General features: G+C 29.6%; 2 protein-coding genes across 3 annotated transcripts in view; one reads left to right on the top strand and one right to left on the bottom strand.

Annotated features, from left to right (window-relative positions):
* Positions 1 to 7,652, bottom strand: part of LOC111630680 (COP9 signalosome complex subunit 3-like) — a 49,767-nt gene extending 42,115 nt beyond the window's left edge. For both annotated transcript variants that reach the window (XM_023374817.1, XM_023374818.1), the window contains exon 1: positions 7,518 to 7,652. In XM_023374817.1, the coding sequence (XP_023230585.1) occupies positions 7,518 to 7,572 (55 nt within the window). In that variant the 5' untranslated portion in view covers positions 7,573 to 7,652. The remainder of the gene's footprint in view (positions 1 to 7,517) is intronic.
* The window catches only part of LOC111630683 (transmembrane protein 11, mitochondrial-like), a 42,257-nt gene continuing 24,602 nt past the window's right edge, over positions 7,592 to 25,246 (top strand). The window contains exon 1 of the mRNA XM_023374822.1: positions 7,592 to 7,712. Within this exon, the coding sequence (XP_023230590.1) occupies positions 7,687 to 7,712 (26 nt within the window). The 5' untranslated portion in view covers positions 7,592 to 7,686. The remainder of the gene's footprint in view (positions 7,713 to 25,246) is intronic.

The following is a 25,246-nucleotide window of genomic DNA, read 5'->3' on the forward strand; positions in this document are numbered from 1 at the left end:
GGGTGTATTACATAAGTTGATAGTTTCTCCAGTTACATAGTAGTTTTACATAAACATACTACATACAGTAATGTACAGTATGCAGCATGAAGACACAAGATAATAAAAAATACACTCATAAATAAACACACGAGAAACGAATGAGAACACACAAACAAACACCAGAAATACATATTTTAACATTAGTACTCAATGTGCATATTAGCATTTCATACTCTATTGAAGCATATTATGTGTCCTTTCATATTAAATCGATCATATGCTACAACTTTGTAAGTGACGTTATTCCATATTATGCATCGTTTTCCAGACAGGAGTACTAACTGCTTAATTTTAAGACTGCCAGGAGTGCTGCAAGCAGTCTTGTCTAGTAGCCTGTAGTCACTTTGCTATAACTATAGGTCACATTCATAACTGTAGCTATCTGCATTTGTCAGTTATGTAAATGTAGGACTTTACTACAAATCTTGTATATACATATATAAACAAGAAATTACTTCATAACATACAATTAAACCTCTGCACAACAGCCACAGATATACTGTACATAAAATATGGCCATTGTTTGGAGGTTTATTCTATATGCAGTTTTTTTTATTGAAAATAAAAATATGTTCCTGCTATTGGAAGATAGCCATTATTACAGTTTCAACTGTATATGCATGATTTAAGTTTATAAAAGTTGATCAAGTGAATGCTGTTGAGTATTTTGAAATAAGCCTTATTATATCAGAATACAATAATAGGTTGAGTAGAAGAAAATGGAAGAGGTTACAGAATTCACAATTTTTATAGAGATGCTTTTTTTCTACGTATAAATTTCTCTTAAAATAGCTAATTCTATCCAAAAAAAAAAAAAAATTAAATTCTGTGAAATTTCTGTTTTCTCAACAAATAAAAAATATTTTTAGATAATTTTAAATATTACAGTATGTTTGGCATCCAAAGAAAAACAAACAAGAAAGAAACTAAATAAAAGAAGGCAGATATCCAAAAGAGATATTAAAGTAAAGAGTATAACAGTGATTCTAGTTTGTCATTGACTGAAAGGGAAACACAAACAATCCTATTACTTAAAAAACATATATATATATATTTATATATGAAAATTTTAGTAATAAACACTTTAATTTTTCAAATAATTGTGAATTTTTAAAATAAATGCAATAAAGATAGCTTTTTAAGGACTCTAATCTTTTTACTAGAGAAGCATTTTTGGATCTTCTACAGGGTCCAGCTCCAAAACAAGAATCAAACATAAGATTCATGTGGTGTTCTAAAAGATTTAAAATTTAATGTTCTCACACAATGTAAAATGCTCTTACATCATCATCATCAATGTTTTCAAATTTATAGGATCTTACAATACATTTCCAAAGACTGTAAGAATGTTAAAAAATTAAAATTTATAAAGATCTCAGCTAAAAATAAAAACAAAACCAAACAATGTAAATTAAACAGAATCAAACTTGCTACATATTTACATCTCTGGTGTCAGGGTGTTCTCAGTGTAGTGGATCATATACAACATGTCTCTCATCCCGCATGCCCCAAAAATACCAATACTATTCTGTGGAGAAGTGTCCAATTACCACCTTTACAAAAGGAAGTCCCATGTCAATCACCCAGGTCTAGGGATTGTAAATTTACTGACTTTTTCATTTACCAGTAATTTGGTAAATGAAGATTAAAATTAAGGTGATAAAAAATATGTCATTATGATTTCCATTTCACAGATATCAAATATAAAAATTAAAGTGTTATTCTAAACAAACTATAATAATAAATATAGAAATAAAATAATATAGAAAAATAAAAATACAACAGAAATAATATATAGTACCTAATACCATTTTATTGATTACCATTTTTTAAAATTAACTTCTCAAGAAACTTAAATTATTTATAGTCTTATCTCCTAATTTTGATCTAATTTTTGTAGAAAATAATCCAGATCCCGAGAATACCCTTTCTGATTCAACACTTGTTGGACGAATGGTCATTAAATTAAAATTAAACAAAAAATAACTCACATAAAATTAATAATGAGGTATATTGTTGCTTANGTCCCTTTAGCCCTTTTAAATATCTATAAATACAATATTTTCTACATAGAAACTTCTAGTATAGATTTTTCATTTACCGAATTACCGGTAAATTTCAAAAATTTACCAGTAAGTTTACCGAATGTTTTTTTGTCAATTTATCGGTTAACCGGTAAATCAGTAAACTGGTAGGGATATCGGTACTCGGTATCCCTACCCAGGTCCATGCAAATGATAAATATTGGGCTTCATGCTTATTATATCATACTGTTGTATTAACTCAAGCATATATATAAACTGCTCCAGTGTGCTGATCAGTGTCTCCTTGTTGCATTCTCTAAGTAAGAAAGGATATTATAGTACAAAGTTTTACAGAAATTTAAACCCATTTTGTATTTCATAACCAATATTAATATTTACTACAGACCTAAGTTTTTAGAACACTCTTATCTCAAGAATAACTTACTTTTCAAAACTGTTATTTTGGATTCTGGGTTAAATTATAATTATAAGCAAGCCGACAAAATTTCAAAGCAAGGAGTGTTCGGATTTAATATTTATTCTATTTTTTAAAAATTAAGTGGACAAAATTTATAAACACATACTAATTAATTTTTTCATCCTGAACTACACATAAGAAAGAAGATAAAAACTTACAAGACAACAAACAACTCAAGTACTTACAGAGAAATAGCAAAGGCTACCATCATCACCTTTGCCTATATATAAAACCTCATCATATATCCTTACTTAGAAAACATTAAAGATCCCAATGATAAACAACAATCCTCTGGTTTACTCCATTTGGTAACAGATAAGAGTCATCCGAAAGCGAGAGTACTGAGCATTGGAGCAACTGCAATTAAAAAAACACAAAACTTCCAGTAAAAAGAGTCTTGCCACAAATGTACCAGTAACCTTTGCTACAGACCATGACGTTCAATTTTCCTTTGATGAGGCCCATATTATACATCTGACCAGGGAGAAGGCCCTCTTAGAGAATTTGAGAAGCATGAGATGTACAAAGCCAATAGAAAAGCTATACCATAAATTATAAGGCTGCATACACTGCCTCATATGCATGGAGGTCCTTTTTAGAAGTCACCTAACAATTTTTTTGATTTGTAAATGGTCAAATTGACCTTAATGCCCGATCTAATCAACTATTTGTTCAATTTCTGTTTGATTTTGTTTGATAGAGGACACATTCTCATCTTTATGCAAAAAATTATTATTATTACGAACACTAAAGCAACAACTATTAATAGCTTGTCGTTTCTTTTTCCTTTACTGCAATTAATAATCTGGAAGAACTGATTTATCAAAATTTACATCATCATTTGCATTGAAATTATCATCTCAAGTATTACTTTTAGTTTGATTCAGTTTACGTAACAAATACAACAAGACTTTTCACTCCAGGCACTACTGAAATCTTAATAAAAGCAATGATTCACGTTTGATCCTTCACAAGATATTTTACTTAAAAATTTATATTATGTCTCTTCTGTTTTGTTCAGATATATTCAAAAATTCTATTTTTTGATGTTTGTTTTCAAATTGTTAAGAAGAAGCATAAGATTGCTTAAGAGAATGAATCACACAGATACATGCAATAAAGATGGATATATAGTATATAATATGTATAGTTAATATATAGTATATAGTTGGTTTGCTGTATGTTATATTAACAATGTTACATTGTTAATGGATATATAGGCTTTATTAATTCTAAAGGATATTCATTTTAGACAGTATGTCCTTCATCAGGTCTCTTTATTTTACATCAATCTGACTATAAAAACATTACAAAATGAGAGACCAGTGAATCTAGAATTAATAAAGCCTGTATATCTATCTTCATTGTATGTTCCTGTGTGATTCATTCTCTCAAGCAATCTTATGCTAATGTAGACAAGGCTTGTGGTTTTTTTTACAAGAGCCAACAAGCCAAAAAACATGGTGTTAATGAAGAAAGCCACATATAAAGAGTTGTTAATGCAATCTTATGCTTACTCTTAACAATTTGTTTTCAAATGTTTACTTGAAAGAACCTTATACTCTGAAATCATCATATGAAAAACTTGTTAAATATAATTAAAACACAAACACCAAACCAGAAAAATTTCCACTCTACTATATTCTGCATATTATATTTAATAGCTAGATTAATTTTGCCACAATGCATAGTACTACATCAATGATATGCACTAGAAGTACGTCAGCAAATACTTTAAAGTTAGAAATACACTTTATATCATACAAGCATTTTTAATTCCCACTTTTAAATTATAAAAACAACAATTTTAAACACTTTTATGATAATGTACAAATTCTTTTTGAATATAATTTTCATCAATTTTTGCATATCATTCAATACTGTAGGACACAAGTTTTGAAAGGCCATCTCTTGAAAAAGTTGTTTCTGAATTCAGTTATATATCAGTCGTCAATTACTCAGAACTCAGTTGTCAATGTTCAAATGTAAATTTAAATTCACAACAGTTTGTTTGAGTATTATGTAAGAATGGTTAACCTAATTTCTTTGACAGTTAATACAAAACACACACACAGATATTCAGGCTAGTACCAGGAAGGATATAGGGTACTTTCCATTTGCAAAATCATTCAATTTCACTTTTCCGGCTCTGTTGTACATAAGAGAGGAAAAAAAATGGCAACCAGTCAAAATGTCAACAAATTTGGAGTTTTTTTCTGTATGTATGGATGTTAGTATGTATATGTGGGGCACAATTTTGAAGCTTAATAACTCCTGTGTTTTCTATTGAAAATTTCTGAAATTTTGGAAGGAGGTTTGTGTATTAGTGGAATTGATGCTATTAAATTTAGCTTGTTGAAGGTCATCGGATTGGGGAGATACAGGAGAGTGTGTGTCATATCTTGAGTAAGGTCAAACTTTATGATGATTTTACTTGTTATTAGCATTTACAATTTTTTTATAAAAACCCATCCCTACCCTCAAAATTAAGTTTTTTTACCATTTTATAATAATTGAAAACAAAAAACATTTTTTAATAAAATATTATAACAGATGGCACCACCAAATGTCAGGAAAGTTAAGCAACTCATTGCTGGAATTTTTAATAAGATTTGATAGAATTATGATATCATTTGAAAGAGTAAATACTTCACAGCTAATTCTTATTAGATCTTTCACGTGAATAGTAAGTTTTGTCAAAAGGGCAATGGATGTAAGTGAAACTACGAAATTTGAATACATTAGGTCAACATTGTGGTCATTAATAGAGGCAAAAGTCAGTCAAATGAAATTTGAGTAACATATATGCAATCCTGAACATACGACCATTGCCATTTTTAACCCGTCGACTTTCAGTAAGTCCCTAGAATTACTTTCAATGTAAAATTACTATTACATTGCAAACTTTACTTCAAATATATTTTTCCAACCAAAACTGGATACCTCAGCTACGTTTGGGATAAAATTTCTTTCAAAATGCTATAACATTAGAAAAATGAACTTAGCATTTTAACAGAAATAAAACAAGAATTTTATTGAATGAATTACATGACAAATAATACAAAAAAATCCATTATCAATGCATTAAAAGTTTTCAATTACCTGTTAATAAATTCAGAAATTTACAAAAATCCATTATTTCAATCTTTAAATGTTAATTAAATGTCATCACATATTATCAATCACTCATAAAAATACAGATCTTAATTATCAAAATGAAAAAGTCTTTTGAGAAATGAAAGAACCTTTCTTCTATATAAAAACAATAAATGCTAAACTAATAAATCTTAGTAAAATTACATACACACTATACATGTAAAAAAACGTTTCTTAACTGATTTTGAAAAGATCATCTTATACCAGCATTTTGTTTATCATATAGTATATTATTAATAATATAATCATTTCTATGAACTCTTTACATATACCATACATAATGAAAAAAATAAACTAAATTACCATCTTTAAATATGGTATTAAATTTTATTAAACAGATAATAAATGTTATCATTCACTACGTTCCTAGCTGTTATAAAATAACAGAGAAAATGTTGTAATCAGTCAATTTATCGACCCTCTGGGATTTTGCATTTTTCATCCCCAATTCCAAAACATCAAAAAAGGGGAACAAAACTGTGTGATTCAAAGTTGTTAAGAAATACGATACGGAATGATGTCTCGACCCGATGACATCATTACGGACTTGCGTGCTATGCATGTTGTGTTCTATCTTAGAGATTTATCTAGTAGGGCCTGCCAGGCTAGTAGGGCCATTCTACCATTTATATAGTTTTAGGGGGTGTGGGAGCTTGCCCTCACCTGGGCACTGAGGTGCAAGCAATAGAAAGCACTGAAGTGCACAACTATATGCAGAACATCAGTCAAGGCGAGCGATAGCAAGCCTTGACAACAAAGAGCACAGAGAATAGGCTTACTGATACATGTTAAAAACTGACCTTTGGAGGCAAATATCTTGCAAAAGGTTGCATGTACAGGTATGGTTCCTTTAATATTTTTGCTTGTACAGAGGGTCTACAATTCTTGGAAGGTGTAGAAGACCTCATTCAGAGCGTTAATCTTAACAGAAAAACAATGAAAGGAACAGACAATCTACATATCATCCTTTGTGAGATACAGCCCCCAAAATCGGCCTATCCGGAACTTTGAAGACCCTCAAAAATGGGATACAATTTAAAAATGAAAAAATTAAAAATTATTTCTTAAAATGATGCTAAACATCAACCGTTTCCCAGATGGCCACAAGATCATCGCTAAAACATGGGAATACTTTCAGAGTGCAATCCAAGTCACGCTGCAAACTCTGTTAAGCCATCACACATTTAGAAGTAACCTGGCTGAGCTTCGAAGGCAAATATCTCACCAAGATGCGGTTCCTTTGACTGTTTTGTTCTGCAGGAGAGGTCCTTTATTCAGAGTCAAAACTTTATTTAAGGATGCGTGTACATGTGTGTATCGGCCCGTATTTTCCTTTACATCTTGAGACCCCACAAACCAAAACTTTTGAAATTTGGCAAGAATACTGTACTTCAATTCATGCATCCATGCTACTACACTTTGAAGATTTATAAGTCAAAGGGGGAGAGGGAGATGGATGACATATCTCAAGTGGGATCAGAGTTCAGGAAAATTTTACTATTTAATGGTATTTGCAATTTTAAAACTCACCCCTACCCAAAATTAAGGCTATTTGCCTTAATTTTGGATAGAAGCGAAGTTACAAATAAAAAATTATCGGATTTTTATTCTCGTCCCCCTTGAAAGTGCCGGGAAATCGCCAATGCACTTTTGAAACACGAACTCCGATAGGCTAATCGGCTAGGCCTAACTGGATGGGTATTAAAACATGCAATAAATAAGAAAATTAACATAAAACACAGACGAAATAAGTAAGGCGCGATAATTTTCAAAGTATACAATTTAAATAAACCGCAGGAAACGTTCCGTTTACTAACCCTGAGAGGATAACGCTCTCACATTAACCACGAACTGCTCCAATGGGGTAGCCATTTTGGTTTCTATGGTTACGGTGTCGACTGGCTCCCTCTTTCGGCAATTATCGATAGAGCACTGGATTTTTTTTTATTTTTTAATTTTTTTTTCTTTGGGGAAGTTGGGGAGAAGATGGCGAACTACGAGGACGAACCTAGGTATAATTTTCGCTTATGTACGAGTTTTAATTTCAATTTTAGAACGTTTCTAGCGCGTACGATGGATTTTAATGTGTTTGAACCCGTGTATAAGATGGAATTAGCTGTATGGAAGTTAATTTTAGTCGAGTTTTCTAAGCCTAAAAGTTTGCTGAGGAATTGCAGTTTTTTACTTTGATTAAAACTTATTTGAAATTAAATTCTGTCGCCTTCGATTTGAATTTAGTCGATTGTAGTTTATTTCGTTTATTGTTTTATCTTTTGTGAATTTCTTAGACTCTTATGTAAACATATTTTTGCAGGAAGAAAGGTTTTAAGCCAAAGAAATATTTAATTTAAATTATATTTTTGTGTCATTTATTCTATGAATGTTTAAATAATACATTGCAATATGTAATGTACAATACATAATACACAGCAACGTGTATTTTATATCATACGGTACATAATATATAGCAATGTATAACGTATAGTGCAATATACAGCAATTTATAATGTACAGTATGTGATATATAGCAATGTATAATGTATGGTGTGTGATGTACAGCATTGTACAGTGATACCAATAATTCATCCGAAAACAATTGGTGAAATCTGAAACCCAGGCAATTATTTCTATATGAATTAATGTAAATCCAATTAATTCATTCCAGACACTCCAAAATACATACCAAAAACACATTTTATAGAGAATAAATATAGCGTTTAACACTAAAAACAATAAGAAATTAATATAAAATGAATATAAAAGACTAATGTAAAGAACAAATGAACATTTAACAGGGCATTCGAAGGGCTGCTGGCTCTGGAAACTTTCTTTGGTTCTGTGATGGAGCTAAAAGGTAAGGAAAGGAATAGAATTGGCTAGACGTGCGGGATAATGCTCACCATACCACACTGAGACGAGAAATGGCACAAGAAACAATGCCACACTGAACAGGAAAACATTTTTGCAAAAACCTTTGTTTTTGCAAAATTAGCAGTGGGGTCGTGCGGGCACGCCAACAAAAACCAAGACAAATTTTTCTCAGAAAAAATTGGAAAAACTGAGGTATTACTGTATAATGTATAGTGCAATATACAGCAGTGTATAATATATAATATACAGTTCTATACATAGCAATATATACAATATGTACAGTTAATATACTATACATACAATATATACTTACATAATATAATTATACAATTGAATGATTTGTGGATTTTTGATAACTCATTCTGTGAAACTTTATAGTAGTTTGCTCAAAAAGGAATTGGTTTTGTGGTATTTTAGAGTCAATTATGCAAAATTTGGCAAATGAGTATGGTGTGCTTAAAAGATAATTTTGCTGTTATTGCTTTTGTATTGTGTAGTTTGACCTTGAAAGTGATTAGAGTAAATTCTTAAGTCTCAGCTGGTGAATGTCTGGAGTAAGTATTCGAAGAGAAACCGTTGTCGACAGTTTAGGAATGTCCTTTATCTCATTTGGAAGTTCTGTTAGTCGAAATTGATGAGTTAATAACTAATATTTAATCAGAATGTGGTGATGATTAGAAACAGCACGCATGCTAATGGATTTAAATTATGTCAGTTTAAGCAAAAACTTCTAATTTCTTCCTGTTTACATACATAAAAATAATATTTAATTATCAAACAAATAATTTCACTCTGCTTTTTTCAGGAGTGCAGAAAAAATTTCATTTGGTTAACACTTCCATATTCAAACTAATGTGAATGAGAATGATCCACATAAAGAAATGTGATAATTTTTAAATAAGACTATAATATTGTATGACTACTATATGTATAAAACATATTTATTATTATTTATTAACCTAGTTTAATATGGCATTACCAAGATTTTTTTAACAATAAACATAAACATACTGAGAGTTTTTAATTAATTCATATTGTTCATGTTTTATTTAACTTCTTCAGAATTAATTTTTTTTGTGATATGTTACATTTATTTAGTTGGTATAACCACACACCTTATTCTTCTGAGAAACTACTTTATTGCTTGAAACAAATGTTTTCAATCTGATCAACAGGCCATCGACAGGTTTTAAACTTCCTGGAACCATTACAATTGGTCTTTATTCAAACTAACATGTGATGACAAATTCAAATACTTTCTAATACTTTGTTAAAAACTAAAAATATACAAAGAATAAATAACAATATAAATACAAACGAAATGAAATACTGTAAAGTAAATAAAATAAAATAACATAAAATACAATAATACATATATGTTAACAGATTTATATATCTCAAATTTCTCTAAACTTAATGCCAGAGTTGGTGAGTGCATCAGTTTAATAATCTTGGCTTCATTTCATTCTACTACTGAACCATCTGCTTGTGCTACTCTGGATAGTGCCGTAGAACAATGCCGTTTGTTCACATTGTAAATATGTTTTTTTTTTTTAAGTCTTTTGCTGAGATTTCTGATGGTGACACCTATCTATTCCTTGTTCATATGTAATTGATTATTCTTATAAGGTTTCTCGTACATCCCTGCCTGTTCTTCTTGATCTTATCCTTGTCATTCCTAAGCAAGTTATAGACTGTGGGAGCTCTTTTGTAAATTAATCTTATGTTTTATTCTGCAATCACTCATAGAACATAACATTGCTGTTGATACTTTTCTTTGTTGTTTTACTCAAATTTGAGTAAGAGCAGATTAATCTCTTGATGATATTGCTCCAAATCCCAATGTCATAGCAACAACTATAATCCTATCCAATTCTTGTAATCTGTTGTACACATTGGAGCAATATTTGAATTCCCTTCTAATTTGAGTCCTCAATATTGAAAGTTTATATGTATGCAGATCATTGGCATTGGAAGGAATGTATAGTGGATCGTGCATGCGCTTTATATATACTTTCATGTTTAAGGAACAGTCATTGAATAAAATGTACACCCTTATTACTAAGTTGTTCCAATTTAAGTTTTAAATCTTAGTTGTTGGAATTATCTCGTTCAAAAACTGTTGTATTCTACTATCATTCTTCCATAAAATGAATACATTATTCACATATCATTTGTACAAGATTATGTCATCTCTAAAACTCCTAATGGTAATCTGTTCTAACCTGCATATAACTAACTCACACAGTAAGCCAGACATCAGGTTGCCCAAAGGAACCTCTTTTGTTTATATATTTTACCTTCAAAGCTGAAGAATGATTGAAAAATCATCATCATGATTTGTAAGTAGCTCTATATCTTTGGGAAAGACCAACACATGTGGGTTCAATTGTGTCAAGATGTCAATTAAAGCATTATAGCATGACTCCAATTTTATAGATGGATACAAATTTTCAAAGTCCATAACTGATCTAATCTCCTTATCCAGTAATGATATGGCTTGGAGCTCAGATATTAAGTTTTGTGGGTTCCTCGTGATAAAACAGTTATTATGATAAAACAGTTATTACCAATCATTTCCGCTAAATGTCGATGTAGTTGTTTCACTAATTTATAAGTCAGACCTTTACACTTTTCTACTACTACTATAATTTCTTTGCCATTTTTATGCATTTTTGCAAAGCCAAATAGTCTGGGAACACTTGGGCTTGTGATGTGTGATCCTTTCAGAAAAGGGAAGAATGAGGCAATGGGTGATCTCCCCAATATCTTGACTTTTCTATCCAACCTATCCACTATGTTGTGATCAACTCTTTCACACACGGTTTTCTCTACATACTCTTCCAATGCCTTGTACCAATGTTTTTTCATAAATTATTGGAAGTGAGGTGAATTGAATGATTTAATCATTTCTTTACTTACACAATATGAGTGCGTTGTATTAATAAAAAAATTTATGTAGAGTAGTTCAAAAATATGAGATCAGAGCAATCATATGTTACTGTATATTACAGTTTTTAAAATAATTTTCAGTTGTCTTCATGTTTTGTCATTTAAGCATGCTCAGGTCTCTCGGATGACAAAACGGCAAAATTAACTTGTATCATGTATTACCATTCATCATCAAAACATTTGATAATTAATGACTTTATATGATTAATCTGATGATTGCATGTTTACATTTACTCTGTCAAGAAATTGTTTTACTTTTTATTTATTTGATATATATTTTTTATCTAAATTATTTAGAATGCTTTTAAATTTTTAATAATTGGAATTTTTTGCAAAAGTTTCATTTGATTTGTTTACACTTTTTTTTGCAGAGTGAGTATTTGGATGGTGATTGCCAAAGGCAATTGAAAACATTAATTATCATTTTATTTTAGAAATTATTATTATATTTTCTTTAGCTGATGAATAAATTTTATCCAGTGACTATGTATTTAATAATTTAATTTATGTTAAAGAACAAAAAGGATTATAGCTCTTGAAATGAAGATTAACTCTGTGTTGAGTAAAAAGAGAGTATTAAAATTTTTTAAAATGAAGTAATGCTGCTTATTTTTTTAATATTTAATATCTCAAGCTTAAAAAAACTTTATTTTAAGTTAATTAAATGTATTTGCTATTTAATATTTATTTGAATTTAAATTAGGGATGACTTAAAATGGATATAATTAATTGAAAATGAAAAATAAAAATCCAAGATATATTTAAGTCTCTTGTTTTAGAACTTTTGAGAACTTTTAAAAGCTTGCCCTGTTTTTCCTTATAAGTTTGTTACAAATAAACAAAAACATTAAAATAATTTAATGCTATTTATTTTTCTTTCTTTCATTGCTTTCTTTAAGTATTGTTTACCACATTACTTATATGAAATTTTTCTAGGAAGCTGGCCAAAAATAAATTGCCGATAATAAAATAATTTTTTGTTTCAGATATTTTAGAATTGTATTTACAACAGACTAATTCTTTTGTAGTAGAATCAAATGTATTATATAAATGTACATACCATATTTTATTATTTTTATTTTCTTTTTTTAAATAATTTATTGATTTTAAAATCAAACTTTATAAAATATACAGGGTGAGCCAAAATGTTTATCACCTATACAGGTGACACAAGGTGGTTATGACCATTGGGCAGCAGCAGTTATTCGTTAGTCATGTGCTGACTTAATGTGGTAAAAGGAATCCCCATTTTGTGTGATTGCTCTTAAAGTGACTCCTTGAGTAAACATTCACCAGTACTACTTCAACATATGTTTATTGATGGTCTTCTTAAGTGATTACTCTTCTGAACTGTAACAGGACTTTTTGTAAACATTTATTAGACAACAAATTAGACATTTCTTAAACAATATGCTTCACAAACTGGTATTCAGTATTTTAAATATCTCTCAAACCTTTACCAGCAAAATTATCTATTAAAAACTATTTTCCCAGTCATCTAAGCAGCACCTTCAAGATATAACAGATGAAGAAAAATATTGTAGGATTATATGGTTGCTTAGACAGCTGTAAACATTTTAATGAATAATTGTAAAGGTGTAAGAATGATTTAATGAAAGTTCTTAAACAGTTATTACCACTTGTAATTAAAAAAATCTCATATGGTATAATTTTATAGAATGACATGGCTTTTTGGCACACACTGTAAATCACAAATTAAGTACATTTTTACAAATTTTTCAATCTTCCTTATATTTATTTCTTGGAATATCAAGTAAATGGCTTAAAAAGTTCACCTAGTTTGTGAATTCCTACATGTAGTGTGTTTGTTTGCCAAAACTAAAGTTTATTATTAAATTAGTGTTTTAACTTCATTTCCTTTGAATTTAATTTTTTGTGCTAGTTCTGAGATGACTTATATTCAAATAGTTAATCAATTTCATTCATTATATTTAAATTTGTACACAAAAAACCACTGAAAAATCTTAAGAAGTCAGAAAATATGTTTAATATTAACATTTTTACTTTCCTGGTTGTTATACAGAGAGAAAGTATGGTGATCCAACAAAAAATGATCCCCCCCATATTTTTACATTTTTGGACTTAGGATAGGACACCTTGAAAAGTCAAGAAATGCAAATAAATTTGGGAATAATTTCTATATGTATGAATGTGTGTGTGAGACATGATTTTGTTCACCCTGTTTGAAGCTTAACTCCTGTGCTTTTTGTCAAAAATTTCTGAAATTTTGCAGGGAAGTTTGTTTATTAGGGAATTGATGCATTGATGCTATTAAATTTTGCTGATTAACAGTCGAGGGGGTAGGGAGATAATGGGAGTTGTGTATATCCATAGGGTTGGACTTCATGACAAAATTTACAATTTTTTATAAAACCCATCCCTACCCTCAAAATTAAGCTTTTTGCCATTTTATAATAATTAAAAATATAAAAAGTTTATTAAAAAATAAAATATAAAATATGGTAACAGATGGCACCACCACAAATTTTAAATGTTACCAGGAAAGTTGAGCAACTCGTTGCTGGTTTATTTCTAGGATAGATTTATTTCAAACATTGTAAGACTGGAATAAAGTATTTCATAAAAAAACGCAAACCTATGAACCTTATAAATGAAATTCCAGTATAATAACCTGAAGATCTCCTTTGTAAATCGAAAATGTTTGTATTTTATCTGCATTAAATTATACTGGAATTCCATTTATAAGGTTCATAGGTCTGATTTTTTATGATAGATTTATCTCATCTCCAGATCACAAAAAAATCAATATTATATATTTTAAAATAAAAATCATACAACATTTTTAAATAGAACAAATAGCATACCTTGAACAGATTAAATTCAAGTTTAAAACAAATCTTATCATCATAAACAGACAGATTTAAACATAAGGAACCGGTGACACAGACTTTATTAGTGTTTTAAGACAAAGTCTGTGTCACCGGTTCCTTTTTCAGAAAATCTTTTTATTTTTAATTGGATAAATTTTTGTGTTTTTAAAGGACATTTTAGCATTTTGACGGCTAGTAACCTAGAAAGGAAGGTTGGTCACTGAGATTGTACAGTCTGGAACATGAAGTTAATAAATGATGGTCTCTATTTGGGTGGACTTTGCCTTAAAATACTTAACTATAATAAGATCCATACGATGAAAAAACTACGAATATATATATATAAATAATTCCCAAACAAAACTGCAAAATATGCCAATATAAACAGTCTGTACAAATCAGATGGTGTTAAAAGTAACACCATCTGATGAATCATAAGCTCTTACAATCCTTTAGGCTCTTGACATCCAAAATTCAAGAGTCTACGTCAGAACTTCCTTTTTTTGATATTTAACAAAGTACCATTTGATATTGCATTTACTAATTCCTGTTTCATATGGAGTGTGGAAGCAATCTCAAATTGATAAGATGATTGATACCACTTTCCAATTGACCTCTTGACCTTTGTCATTTGCTTTCCATGCTTTATAAATATTTAATATTATCAAGGGTTTCATCAGCTGTGCATTAAGGAAATGGAATGTGTTACCTGTGTAATCTGGTAGATCATTTGGCAATACTAATTGAATTGGATTGTTGTATATGCTAATAGCATATACAGCAATCCTAACAACAAAATACTAATTGAATTGGATTGTTGTATATGCTAATAGCATATACAACAATCCAATTCAATTAGTATTGCCAAATGATCTACCAGATTCTTTATTAGGCTAGATTAAGACTAATTTAATCATGAGATGGCAGCCTAAACACCTACCTCTAGCCAAACTGCTTTGTATCTGATTATTTAATTAGCTTTAATATTGCCTGATAAACAATCTGGAAGGTCATTTGGCAATACTAACTATATAAAATCTTGTTGCACCTATCTTTAAATCTCTCAATGGAATCTTGTACACACCTGCCTTCTTATTGATTTTGGCAACTTCTCATTTCTAATGAGGTAATAAACTGAAGGTTGTTGCATTATTATTATTATGTACATTTAAAGTAGGGGCATGTTATCAAGTAACTTAGAGGGCAATAATCCAGTGACAGCTACCTTGCAGATTATCTCTTGCTGTTGTCCACCATTCTGTTCTGGTGGGCTTGACTCCTTATTTAGTCTATCCTGTTCATTACTGAATGAAATATATTATCCACTAATTTAGCCACTAACTTGGATCTATATCCAAACTCTTCACTAATTCTTTAATTACTAATAATTCTTGTCCAAAGCTTCCTTACTGAAAGAGAACAATGGAGCCCTTCTAACCCAGTGCAGAAAGCTGAAATCTTTCACACAAATAAGTCCTTGGATGCAGTGGTGTAGCTAGGGGGTGGCAGGGTGTCCCGCACTAGGTGTCACCTGTTTAGGGGTGACACCCCTACCATGAAAAAATAAAACCTTAAATAAACCATCACAATGTTTTTCAACAATAAATCACTTAGGCTTGAAGCCAAGTTATCTATATTAAATAGCTTCTTGATTCTGTAAAATTAAATTAAATCCGAGTCTTATGGTCACATTAAAGTTATTTCTGAGAATTTGTGTATCAGTTGCTTCATGTGAGAGGAGTTTCAGCAAACTAAAATTAATTAAAAATTACTTACGGGCAAAATGACCCAAATGAAACAATCTTGGCATGTTAACAATAGAACATGAGTCAATGCAAAATATAAATTTTGAAGATGTGATTTCCAAGTTTGCAGCTGTTAAAGCTAGAAAGAAAAGCTTTTAAGTGTTTGTACATAATATGTATATGAGAGTATATTAATTCTACTTTCATTCTTCTTTTGCCATACACAACTTTCACTTTCATACATCAATGTGAAAGAATATTTAATAAAACTATACTGTTATTATCATAATATTGTAACTTGATAATTAATGACTCTTATTTGTATTTATTAAATAAAATCACACTTTACGTTTATCGGATTTTTATTAATTTTAATAGTTTTCATTCTTGGGGTGACACCACGATATCTGCACCAGGTGCCACCCATGCTAGCTACGCCATTGCTTGGATGCTTCGCATACATTCAGTCCAAACACATGTTACTGAAGTTGGCTTCCTACAGATGTGTGTAGGCAACTTTGGATTATTTGAATGTTAGTATCAAGATAATTTATGAAAGTATTGTCAACTTGCTGAAATCTAAGCAGACCAAATCATTTACAATAAAATCACTGACACATATCACAATTAGAGAAAATGTGGTCTAAAACTGTTTGACTTTTGGATATTTTTAAAATTCCTTTATTTATTAATCTATAAATTGGTGGTAATATATTGATGTTTTAATGAAATTGCTCTAGTCAAAAATTGATTTTACATTCAAATGTAAAAAACAGGCAAAACCAGAGATGTCTGGTCATATTATTTCCCACGTGGTTTGTATTAATATTCAAGATAAAATCAGAATATACATTTCTCTGCTTTCTTATTATTAATATGTCATTCTATATACATGTCAATATATATATGAATGACATATATATCTTGCTCATAGTAGTAAACACCAGATTTTTCTTGATCATAGAAATCAGTTTTGTGGATGTAAAGAAAACCATTCAAACAACTTACAAGGTTAAAACTTTTAAAACAAGGTTTAATAATAATCAAAAGTTAGTAAAGATATAGAAAATAAGGAGAATTCTTTCACAATAAAATATTTTCTTTTATAAATTCTCAACAAGGAGTTGGCCTTGTTGTTTTCATTCTAAGATTACTAAAACTGTTTTAAGACTTATATTAAGTTTTTCATTTCATTATACTCTATATCAGCGCTGTCCAACTTATCATAGTCTGCGGGCCATATTTTTTTTATCAAACATTTCGGGGGCCAAGAAGGTTAATAAACCACACGACATTTGCATAGTGCTACGGTTCAGTAAGCACAAATTGGTCAGCGAGTCCGATGTTGACGCTATAAAAAGGCGACAGTTCGACACACCGGATATACGTCACTCTCGTCTAAGTTCGACTTGGGAATTTTTTTGTTCAATAATAAATGTGAATTCTTCTTCCTGGAAAAAATAAGACATTCCCTGAAAATAAGACCTAGCGCATTTTTCAGAGCAAAAATTAACATAAGACAGTCTTATTTTCGGGAAAACACGTTAGTAAAATAATTTTAATATTAATAATAATAATTTAGTAACAAATTTATTCATAGTAAAATGTACTTGAGGGCTGTAAAAATTATTTGGCGGGCCGTATACGGCCCGCGGGCCGCCAGTTGGACAGCGCTGCTCTATATTATATAAAATATAGAGTATAATACATAGAATAGATATAATAGTGTGTGTAATAATAGCATATAACATGAAATATCTGGAGTGTCCTATGTTACTTTTACTTGATACATTCCTTAAAAGCGTTTTAGTTTATAAAATCTTTTTTTATTCTCAACTTAACATTATGACAAGTTTATACAACATTATCTAAGTTCATTAGATACCTAACATAGTCAGAAACATAGTGGAACAAAGTTGATATAACATGCCATTATAAATTACATTATCATCATCCATCACATGCATTGCATTGTCGTCTTTTTTTCTTTCATAACAGTCATTATGCAAGTGTTTTGATTATAATTTCAATTATATAAAGAGAAGAAATACTTTTTAAGACATGACTAAGTACTTTCAAATGAATATAAAAGACAGTTCTATCTTTTATATTTATCTAATAAATCAATTTTCAAAAAAAAATGAGACTACATGGACAATAATAATAATAACAACAAAACATTTTTATCCATTTTGCCTTGGCATAATACTAGGCATCAGTATATATGCTGTGTAGGACACTTCATTAAAACAATGATAGCATGGATCTAATTTTAATGCTTGCAGATTGGATTGTTTTTCAGGTTTATGAATTTATTATTATAGAGGAAAGGTAATTTTGTTTAACTTTGAAGAAATGCATGATTTCCTGCTTCTTCATGCATAAAATCTTAACTTTGTAATTTAATTTAATCAGAAAATAATGAAAACAGGTATTAGTTTCTATAGATAATCAATAACACAGAACATAATTTAAATATTAATTCTGTTCTGTTTAATGACCGTAACTATGTACTTGTTATTTTGTTCTGAATAATTGTAAAATTTGTAGATTTGACATTGATTAAAATGATTTAAATTTAAGAGACAGGAATAACTGGTTATTATATTTTTATATAATAAAATTTGAAATTATAATGATTTGTTGTGTCGTGGTTTATTTTTATTTCATAAAATGAAATTTTGAACCCAGATATCTATAAGGTCAGCATTCTTAAAAGGCTGTTAAAACTAATATTTGTTTATTAAACTTTTCAAGAAAAGTTAAATAAACAAATATGTATTTTGTTTTTTTCTAAAAGAAATATATATTCAAGAAAAATCACTGGTTTCAAGCTATTTTCAAGGATAGTAAAGGAAGATATATACAAATTAAGCGGTTAAAAAAGGTGAGGCAACAATTACTGTGAACGATGCAATAATACAACTCCCGTAATAGTATCATTATCATCAAAGATTAAAAACACTTGAGAATTTATATCGTTGCTATACTAATTCTTCTTTTACTGCACACATGAATAGTACAGTGAGCTTTTAGAATCTACAAGCACAATAGTCAAACTGTTTTATGCAACTGTGCACTAGAAAAAGAATTGGAAACCAAAGTAGAAAACTTCTAAATTTATGACGTTGAAAGTAAATTATCTTATATAAGTTATCTCTTGATTTATATATAAGTTATTTATACTATTTTCTATTTAAGAACTTGATATCAAAGTAAGTCCTTTGATTCGGAACTTGTCAAGATTAATTTTTTTTTCTTACTCCAGTTTTACAATCTTAATTCATTGGTTATTATTTATAAATTTTATTTACTTTTAATTATAATATATTTCTATATTTCTAAATATTTTATGATCTGATCTGCACTAGGTGTCACCTGTTTAGGGGTGACACCCCTACCATGAAAAAATAAAACCTTAAATAAACCATCACAATGTTTTTCAACAATAAATCACTTAGGCTTGAAGCCAAGTTATCTATATTAAATANAAAATGAAAAATAAAAATCCAAGATATATTTAAGTCTCTTGTTTTAGAACTTTTGAGAACTTTTAAAAGCTTGCCCTGTTTTTCCTTATAAGTTTGTTACAAATAAACAAAAACATTAAAATAATTTAATGCTATTTATTTTTCTTTCTTTCATTACTTTCTTTAAGTATTGTTTACCACATTACTTATATGAAATTTTTCTAGGAAGCTGGCCAAAAATAAATTGCCGATAATAAAATAATTTTTTGTTTCAGATATTTTAGAATTGTATTTACAACAGACTAATTCTTTTGTAGTAGAATCAAATGTATTATATAAATGTACATACCATATTTTATTATTTTTATTTTCTTTTTTTAAATAATTTATTGATTTTAAAATCAAACTTTATAAAATATACAGGGTGAGCCAAAATGTTTATCACCTATACAGGTGACACAAGGTGGTTATGACCATTGGGCAGCAGCAGTTATTCGTTAGTCATGTGCTGACTTAATGTGGTAAAAGGAATCCCCATTTTGTGTGATTGCTCTTAAAGTGACTCCTTGAGTAAACATTCACCAGTACTACTTCAACATATGTTTATTGATGGTCTTCTTAAGTGATTACTCTTCTGAACTGTAACAGGACTTTTTGTAAACATTTATTAGACAACAAATTAGACATTTCTTAAACAATATGCTTCACAAACTGGTATTCAGTATTTTAAATATCTCTCAAACCTTTACCAGCAAAATTATCTATTAAAAACTATTTTCCCAGTCATCTAAGCAGCACCTTCAAGATATAACAGATGAAGAAAAATATTGTAGGATTATATGGTTGCTTAGACAGCTGTAAACATTTTAATGAATAATTGTAAAGGTGTAAGAATGATTTAATGAAAGTTCTTAAACAGTTATTACCACTTGTAATTAAAAAAATCTCATATGGTATAATTTTATAGAATGACATGGCTTTTTGGCACACACTGTAAATCACAAATTAAGTACATTTTTACAAATTTTTCAATCTTCCTTATATTTATTTCTTGGAATATCAAGTAAATGGCTTAAAAAGTTCACCTAGTTTGTGAATTCCTACATGTAGTGTGTTTGTTTGCCAAAACTAAAGTTTATTATTAAATTAGTGTTTTAACTTCATTTCCTTTGAATTTAATTTTTTGTGCTAGTTCTGAGATGACTTATATTCAAATAGTTAATCAATTTCATTCATTATATTTAAATTTGTACACAAAAAACCACTGAAAAATCTTAAGAAGTCAGAAAATATGTTTAATATTAACATTTTTACTTTCCTGGTTGTTATACAGAGAGAAAGTATGGTGATCCAACAAAAAATGATCCCCCCCATATTTTTACATTTTTGGACTTAGGATAGGACACCTTGAAAAGTCAAGAAATGCAAATAAATTTGGGAATAATTTCTATATGTATGAATGTGTGTGTGAGACATGATTTTGTTCACCCTGTTTGAAGCTTAACTCCTGTGCTTTTTGTCAAAAATTTCTGAAATTTTGCAGGGAAGTTTGTTTATTAGGGAATTGATGCATTGATGCTATTAAATTTTGCTGATTAACAGTCGAGGGGGTAGGGAGATAATGGGAGTTGTGTATATCCATAGGGTTGGACTTCATGACAAAATTTACAATTTTTTATAAAACCCATCCCTACCCTCAAAATTAAGCTTTTTGCCATTTTATAATAATTAAAAATATAAAAAGTTTATTAAAAAATAAAATATAAAATATGGTAACAGATGGCACCACCACAAATTTTAAATGTTACCAGGAAAGTTGAGCAACTCGTTGCTGGTTTATTTCTAGGATAGATTTATTTCAAACATTGTAAGACTGGAATAAAGTATTTCATAAAAAAACGCAAACCTATGAACCTTATAAATGAAATTCCAGTATAATAACCTGAAGATCTCCTTTGTAAATCGAAAATGTTTGTATTTTATCTGCATTAAATTATACTGGAATTCCATTTATAAGGTTCATAGGTCTGATTTTTTATGATAGATTTATCTCATCTCCAGATCACAAAAAAATCAATATTATATATTTTAAAATAAAAATCATACAACATTTTTAAATAGAACAAATAGCATACCTTGAACAGATTAAATTCAAGTTTAAAACAAATCTTATCATCATAAACAGACAGATTTAAACATAAGGAACCGGTGACACAGACTTTATTAGTGTTTTAAGACAAAGTCTGTGTCACCGGTTCCTTTTTCAGAAAATCTTTTTATTTTTAATTGGATAAATTTTTGTGTTTTTAAAGGACATTTTAGCATTTTGACGGCTAGTAACCTAGAAAGGAAGGTTGGTCACTGAGATTGTACAGTCTGGAACATGAAGTTAATAAATGATGGTCTCTATTTGGGTGGACTTTGCCTTAAAATACTTAACTATAATAAGATCCATACGATGAAAAAACTACGAATATATATATAAATAATTCCCAAACAAAACTGCAAAATATGCCAATATAAACAGTCTGTACAAATCAGATGGTGTTAAAAGTAACACCATCTGATGAATCATAAGCTCTTACAATCCTTTAGGCTCTTGACATCCAAAATTCAAGAGTCTACGTCAGAACTTCCTTTTTTTGATATTTAACAAAGTACCATTTGATATTGCATTTACTAATTCCTGTTTCATATGGAGTGTGGAAGCAATCTCAAATTGATAAGATGATTGATACCACTTTCCAATTGACCTCTTGACCTTTGTCATTTGCTTTCCATGCTTTATAAATATTTAATATTATCAAGGGTTTCATCAGCTGTGCATTAAGGAAATGGAATGTGTTACCTGTGTAATCTGGTAGATCATTTGGCAATACTAATTGAATTGGATTGTTGTATATGCTAATAGCATATACAGCAATCCTAACAACAAAATACTAATTGAATTGGATTGTTGTATATGCTAATAGCATATACAACAATCCAATTCAATTAGTATTGCCAAATGATCTACCAGATTCTTTATTAGGCTAGATTAAGACTAATTTAATCATGAGATGGCAGCCTAAACACCTACCTCTAGCCAAACTGCTTTGTATCTGATTATTTAATTAGCTTTAATATTGCCTGATAAACAATCTGGAAGGTCATTTGGCAATACTAACTATATAAAATCTTGTTGCACCTATCTTTAAATCTCTCAATGGAATCTTGTACACACCTGCCTTCTTATTGATTTTGGCAACTTCTCATTTCTAATGAGGTAATAAACTGAAGGTTGTTGCATTATTATTATTATGTACATTTAAAGTAGGGGCATGTTATCAAGTAACTTAGAGGGCAATAATCCAGTGACAGCTACCTTGCAGATTATCTCTTGCTGTTGTCCACCATTCTGTTCTGGTGGGCTTGACTCCTTATTTAGTCTATCCTGTTCATTACTGAATGAAATATATTATCCACTAATTTAGCCACTAACTTGGATCTATATCCAAACTCTTCACTAATTCTTTAATTACTAATAATTCTTGTCCAAAGCTTCCTTACTGAAAGAGAACAATGGAGCCCTTCTAACCCAGTGCAGAAAGCTGAAATCTTTCACACAAATAAGTCCTTGGATGCAGTGGTGTAGCTAGGGGGTGGCAGGGTGTCCCGCACTAGGTGTCACCTGTTTAGGGGTGACACCCCTACCATGAAAAAATAAAACCTTAAATAAACCATCACAATGTTTTTCAACAATAAATCACTTAGGCTTGAAGCCAAGTTATCTATATTAAATAGCTTCTTGATTCTGTAAAATTAAATTAAATCCGAGTCTTATGGTCACATTAAAGTTATTTCTGAGAATTTGTGTATCAGTTGCTTCATGTGAGAGGAGTTTCAGCAAACTAAAATTAATTAAAAATTACTTACGGGCAAAATGACCCAAATGAAACAATCTTGGCATGTTAACAATAGAACATGAGTCAATGCAAAATATAAATTTTGAAGATGTGATTTCCAAGTTTGCAGCTGTTAAAGCTAGAAAGAAAAGCTTTTAAGTGTTTGTACATAATATGTATATGAGAGTATATTAATTCTACTTTCATTCTTCTTTTGCCATACACAACTTTCACTTTCATACATCAATGTGAAAGAATATTTAATAAAACTATACTGTTATTATCATAATATTGTAACTTGATAATTAATGACTCTTATTTGTATTTATTAAATAAAATCACACTTTACGTTTATCGGATTTTTATTAATTTTAATAGTTTTCATTCTTGGGGTGACACCACGATATCTGCACCAGGTGCCACCCATGCTAGCTACGCCATTGCTTGGATGCTTCGCATACATTCAGTCCAAACACATGTTACTGAAGTTGGCTTCCTACAGATGTGTGTAGGCAACTTTGGATTATTTGAATGTTAGTATCAAGATAATTTATGAAAGTATTGTCAACTTGCTGAAATCTAAGCAGACCAAATCATTTACAATAAAATCACTGACACATATCACAATTAGAGAAAATGTGGTCTAAAACTGTTTGACTTTTGGATATTTTTAAAATTCCTTTATTTATTAATCTATAAATTGGTGGTAATATATTGATGTTTTAATGAAATTGCTCTAGTCAAAAATTGATTTTACATTCAAATGTAAAAAACAGGCAAAACCAGAGATGTCTGGTCATATTATTTCCCACGTGGTTTGTATTAATATTCAAGATAAAATCAGAATATACATTTCTCTGCTTTCTTATTATTAATATGTCATTCTATATACATGTCAATATATATATGAATGACATATATATCTTGCTCATAGTAGTAAACACCAGATTTTTCTTGATCATAGAAATCAGTTTTGTGGATGTAAAGAAAACCATTCAAACAACTTACAAGGTTAAAACTTTTAAAACAAGGTTTAATAATAATCAAAAGTTAGTAAAGATATAGAAAATAAGGAGAATTCTTTCACAATAAAATATTTTCTTTTATAAATTCTCAACAAGGAGTTGGCCTTGTTGTTTTCATTCTAAGATTACTAAAACTGTTTTAAGACTTATATTAAGTTTTTCATTTCATTATACTCTATATCAGCGCTGTCCAACTTATCATAGTCTGCGGGCCATATTTTTTTTATCAAACATTTCGGGGCCAAGAAGGTTAATAAACCACACGACATTTGCATAGTGCTACGGTTCAGTAAGCACAAATTGGTCAGCGAGTCCGATGTTGACGCTATAAAAAGGCGACAGTTCGACACACCGGATATACGTCACTCTCGTCTAAGTTCAACTTGGGAATTTTTTTGTTCAATAATAAATGTGAATTCTTCTTCCTGGAAAAAATAAGACATTCCCTGAAAATAAGACCTAGCGCATTTTTCAGAGCAAAAATTAACATAAGACAGTCTTATTTTCGGGAAAACACGTTAGTAAAATAATTTTAATATTAATAATAATAATTTAGTAACAAATTTATTCATAGTAAAATGTACTCGCGGAGTTCTTTACGGTAAGCCTTAATCCTGTCCATCTCCCCGGGGGGGATTTCGACATGTATATTATATAAAAACACGTGCGTATTTGAATGCAGCATTGTGTCAAAATTTCAAAGGAACCGGTAGGAACAAACGAACATTACATTTTTATTTATATAGA

Source organism: Centruroides sculpturatus, unplaced genomic scaffold (assembly GCF_000671375.1).
Source record: "Centruroides sculpturatus isolate CEXI.00-Female unplaced genomic scaffold, Cexi_2.0 scaffold575, whole genome shotgun sequence".
Lineage (NCBI taxonomy): Eukaryota > Metazoa > Arthropoda > Arachnida > Scorpiones > Buthidae > Centruroides > Centruroides sculpturatus.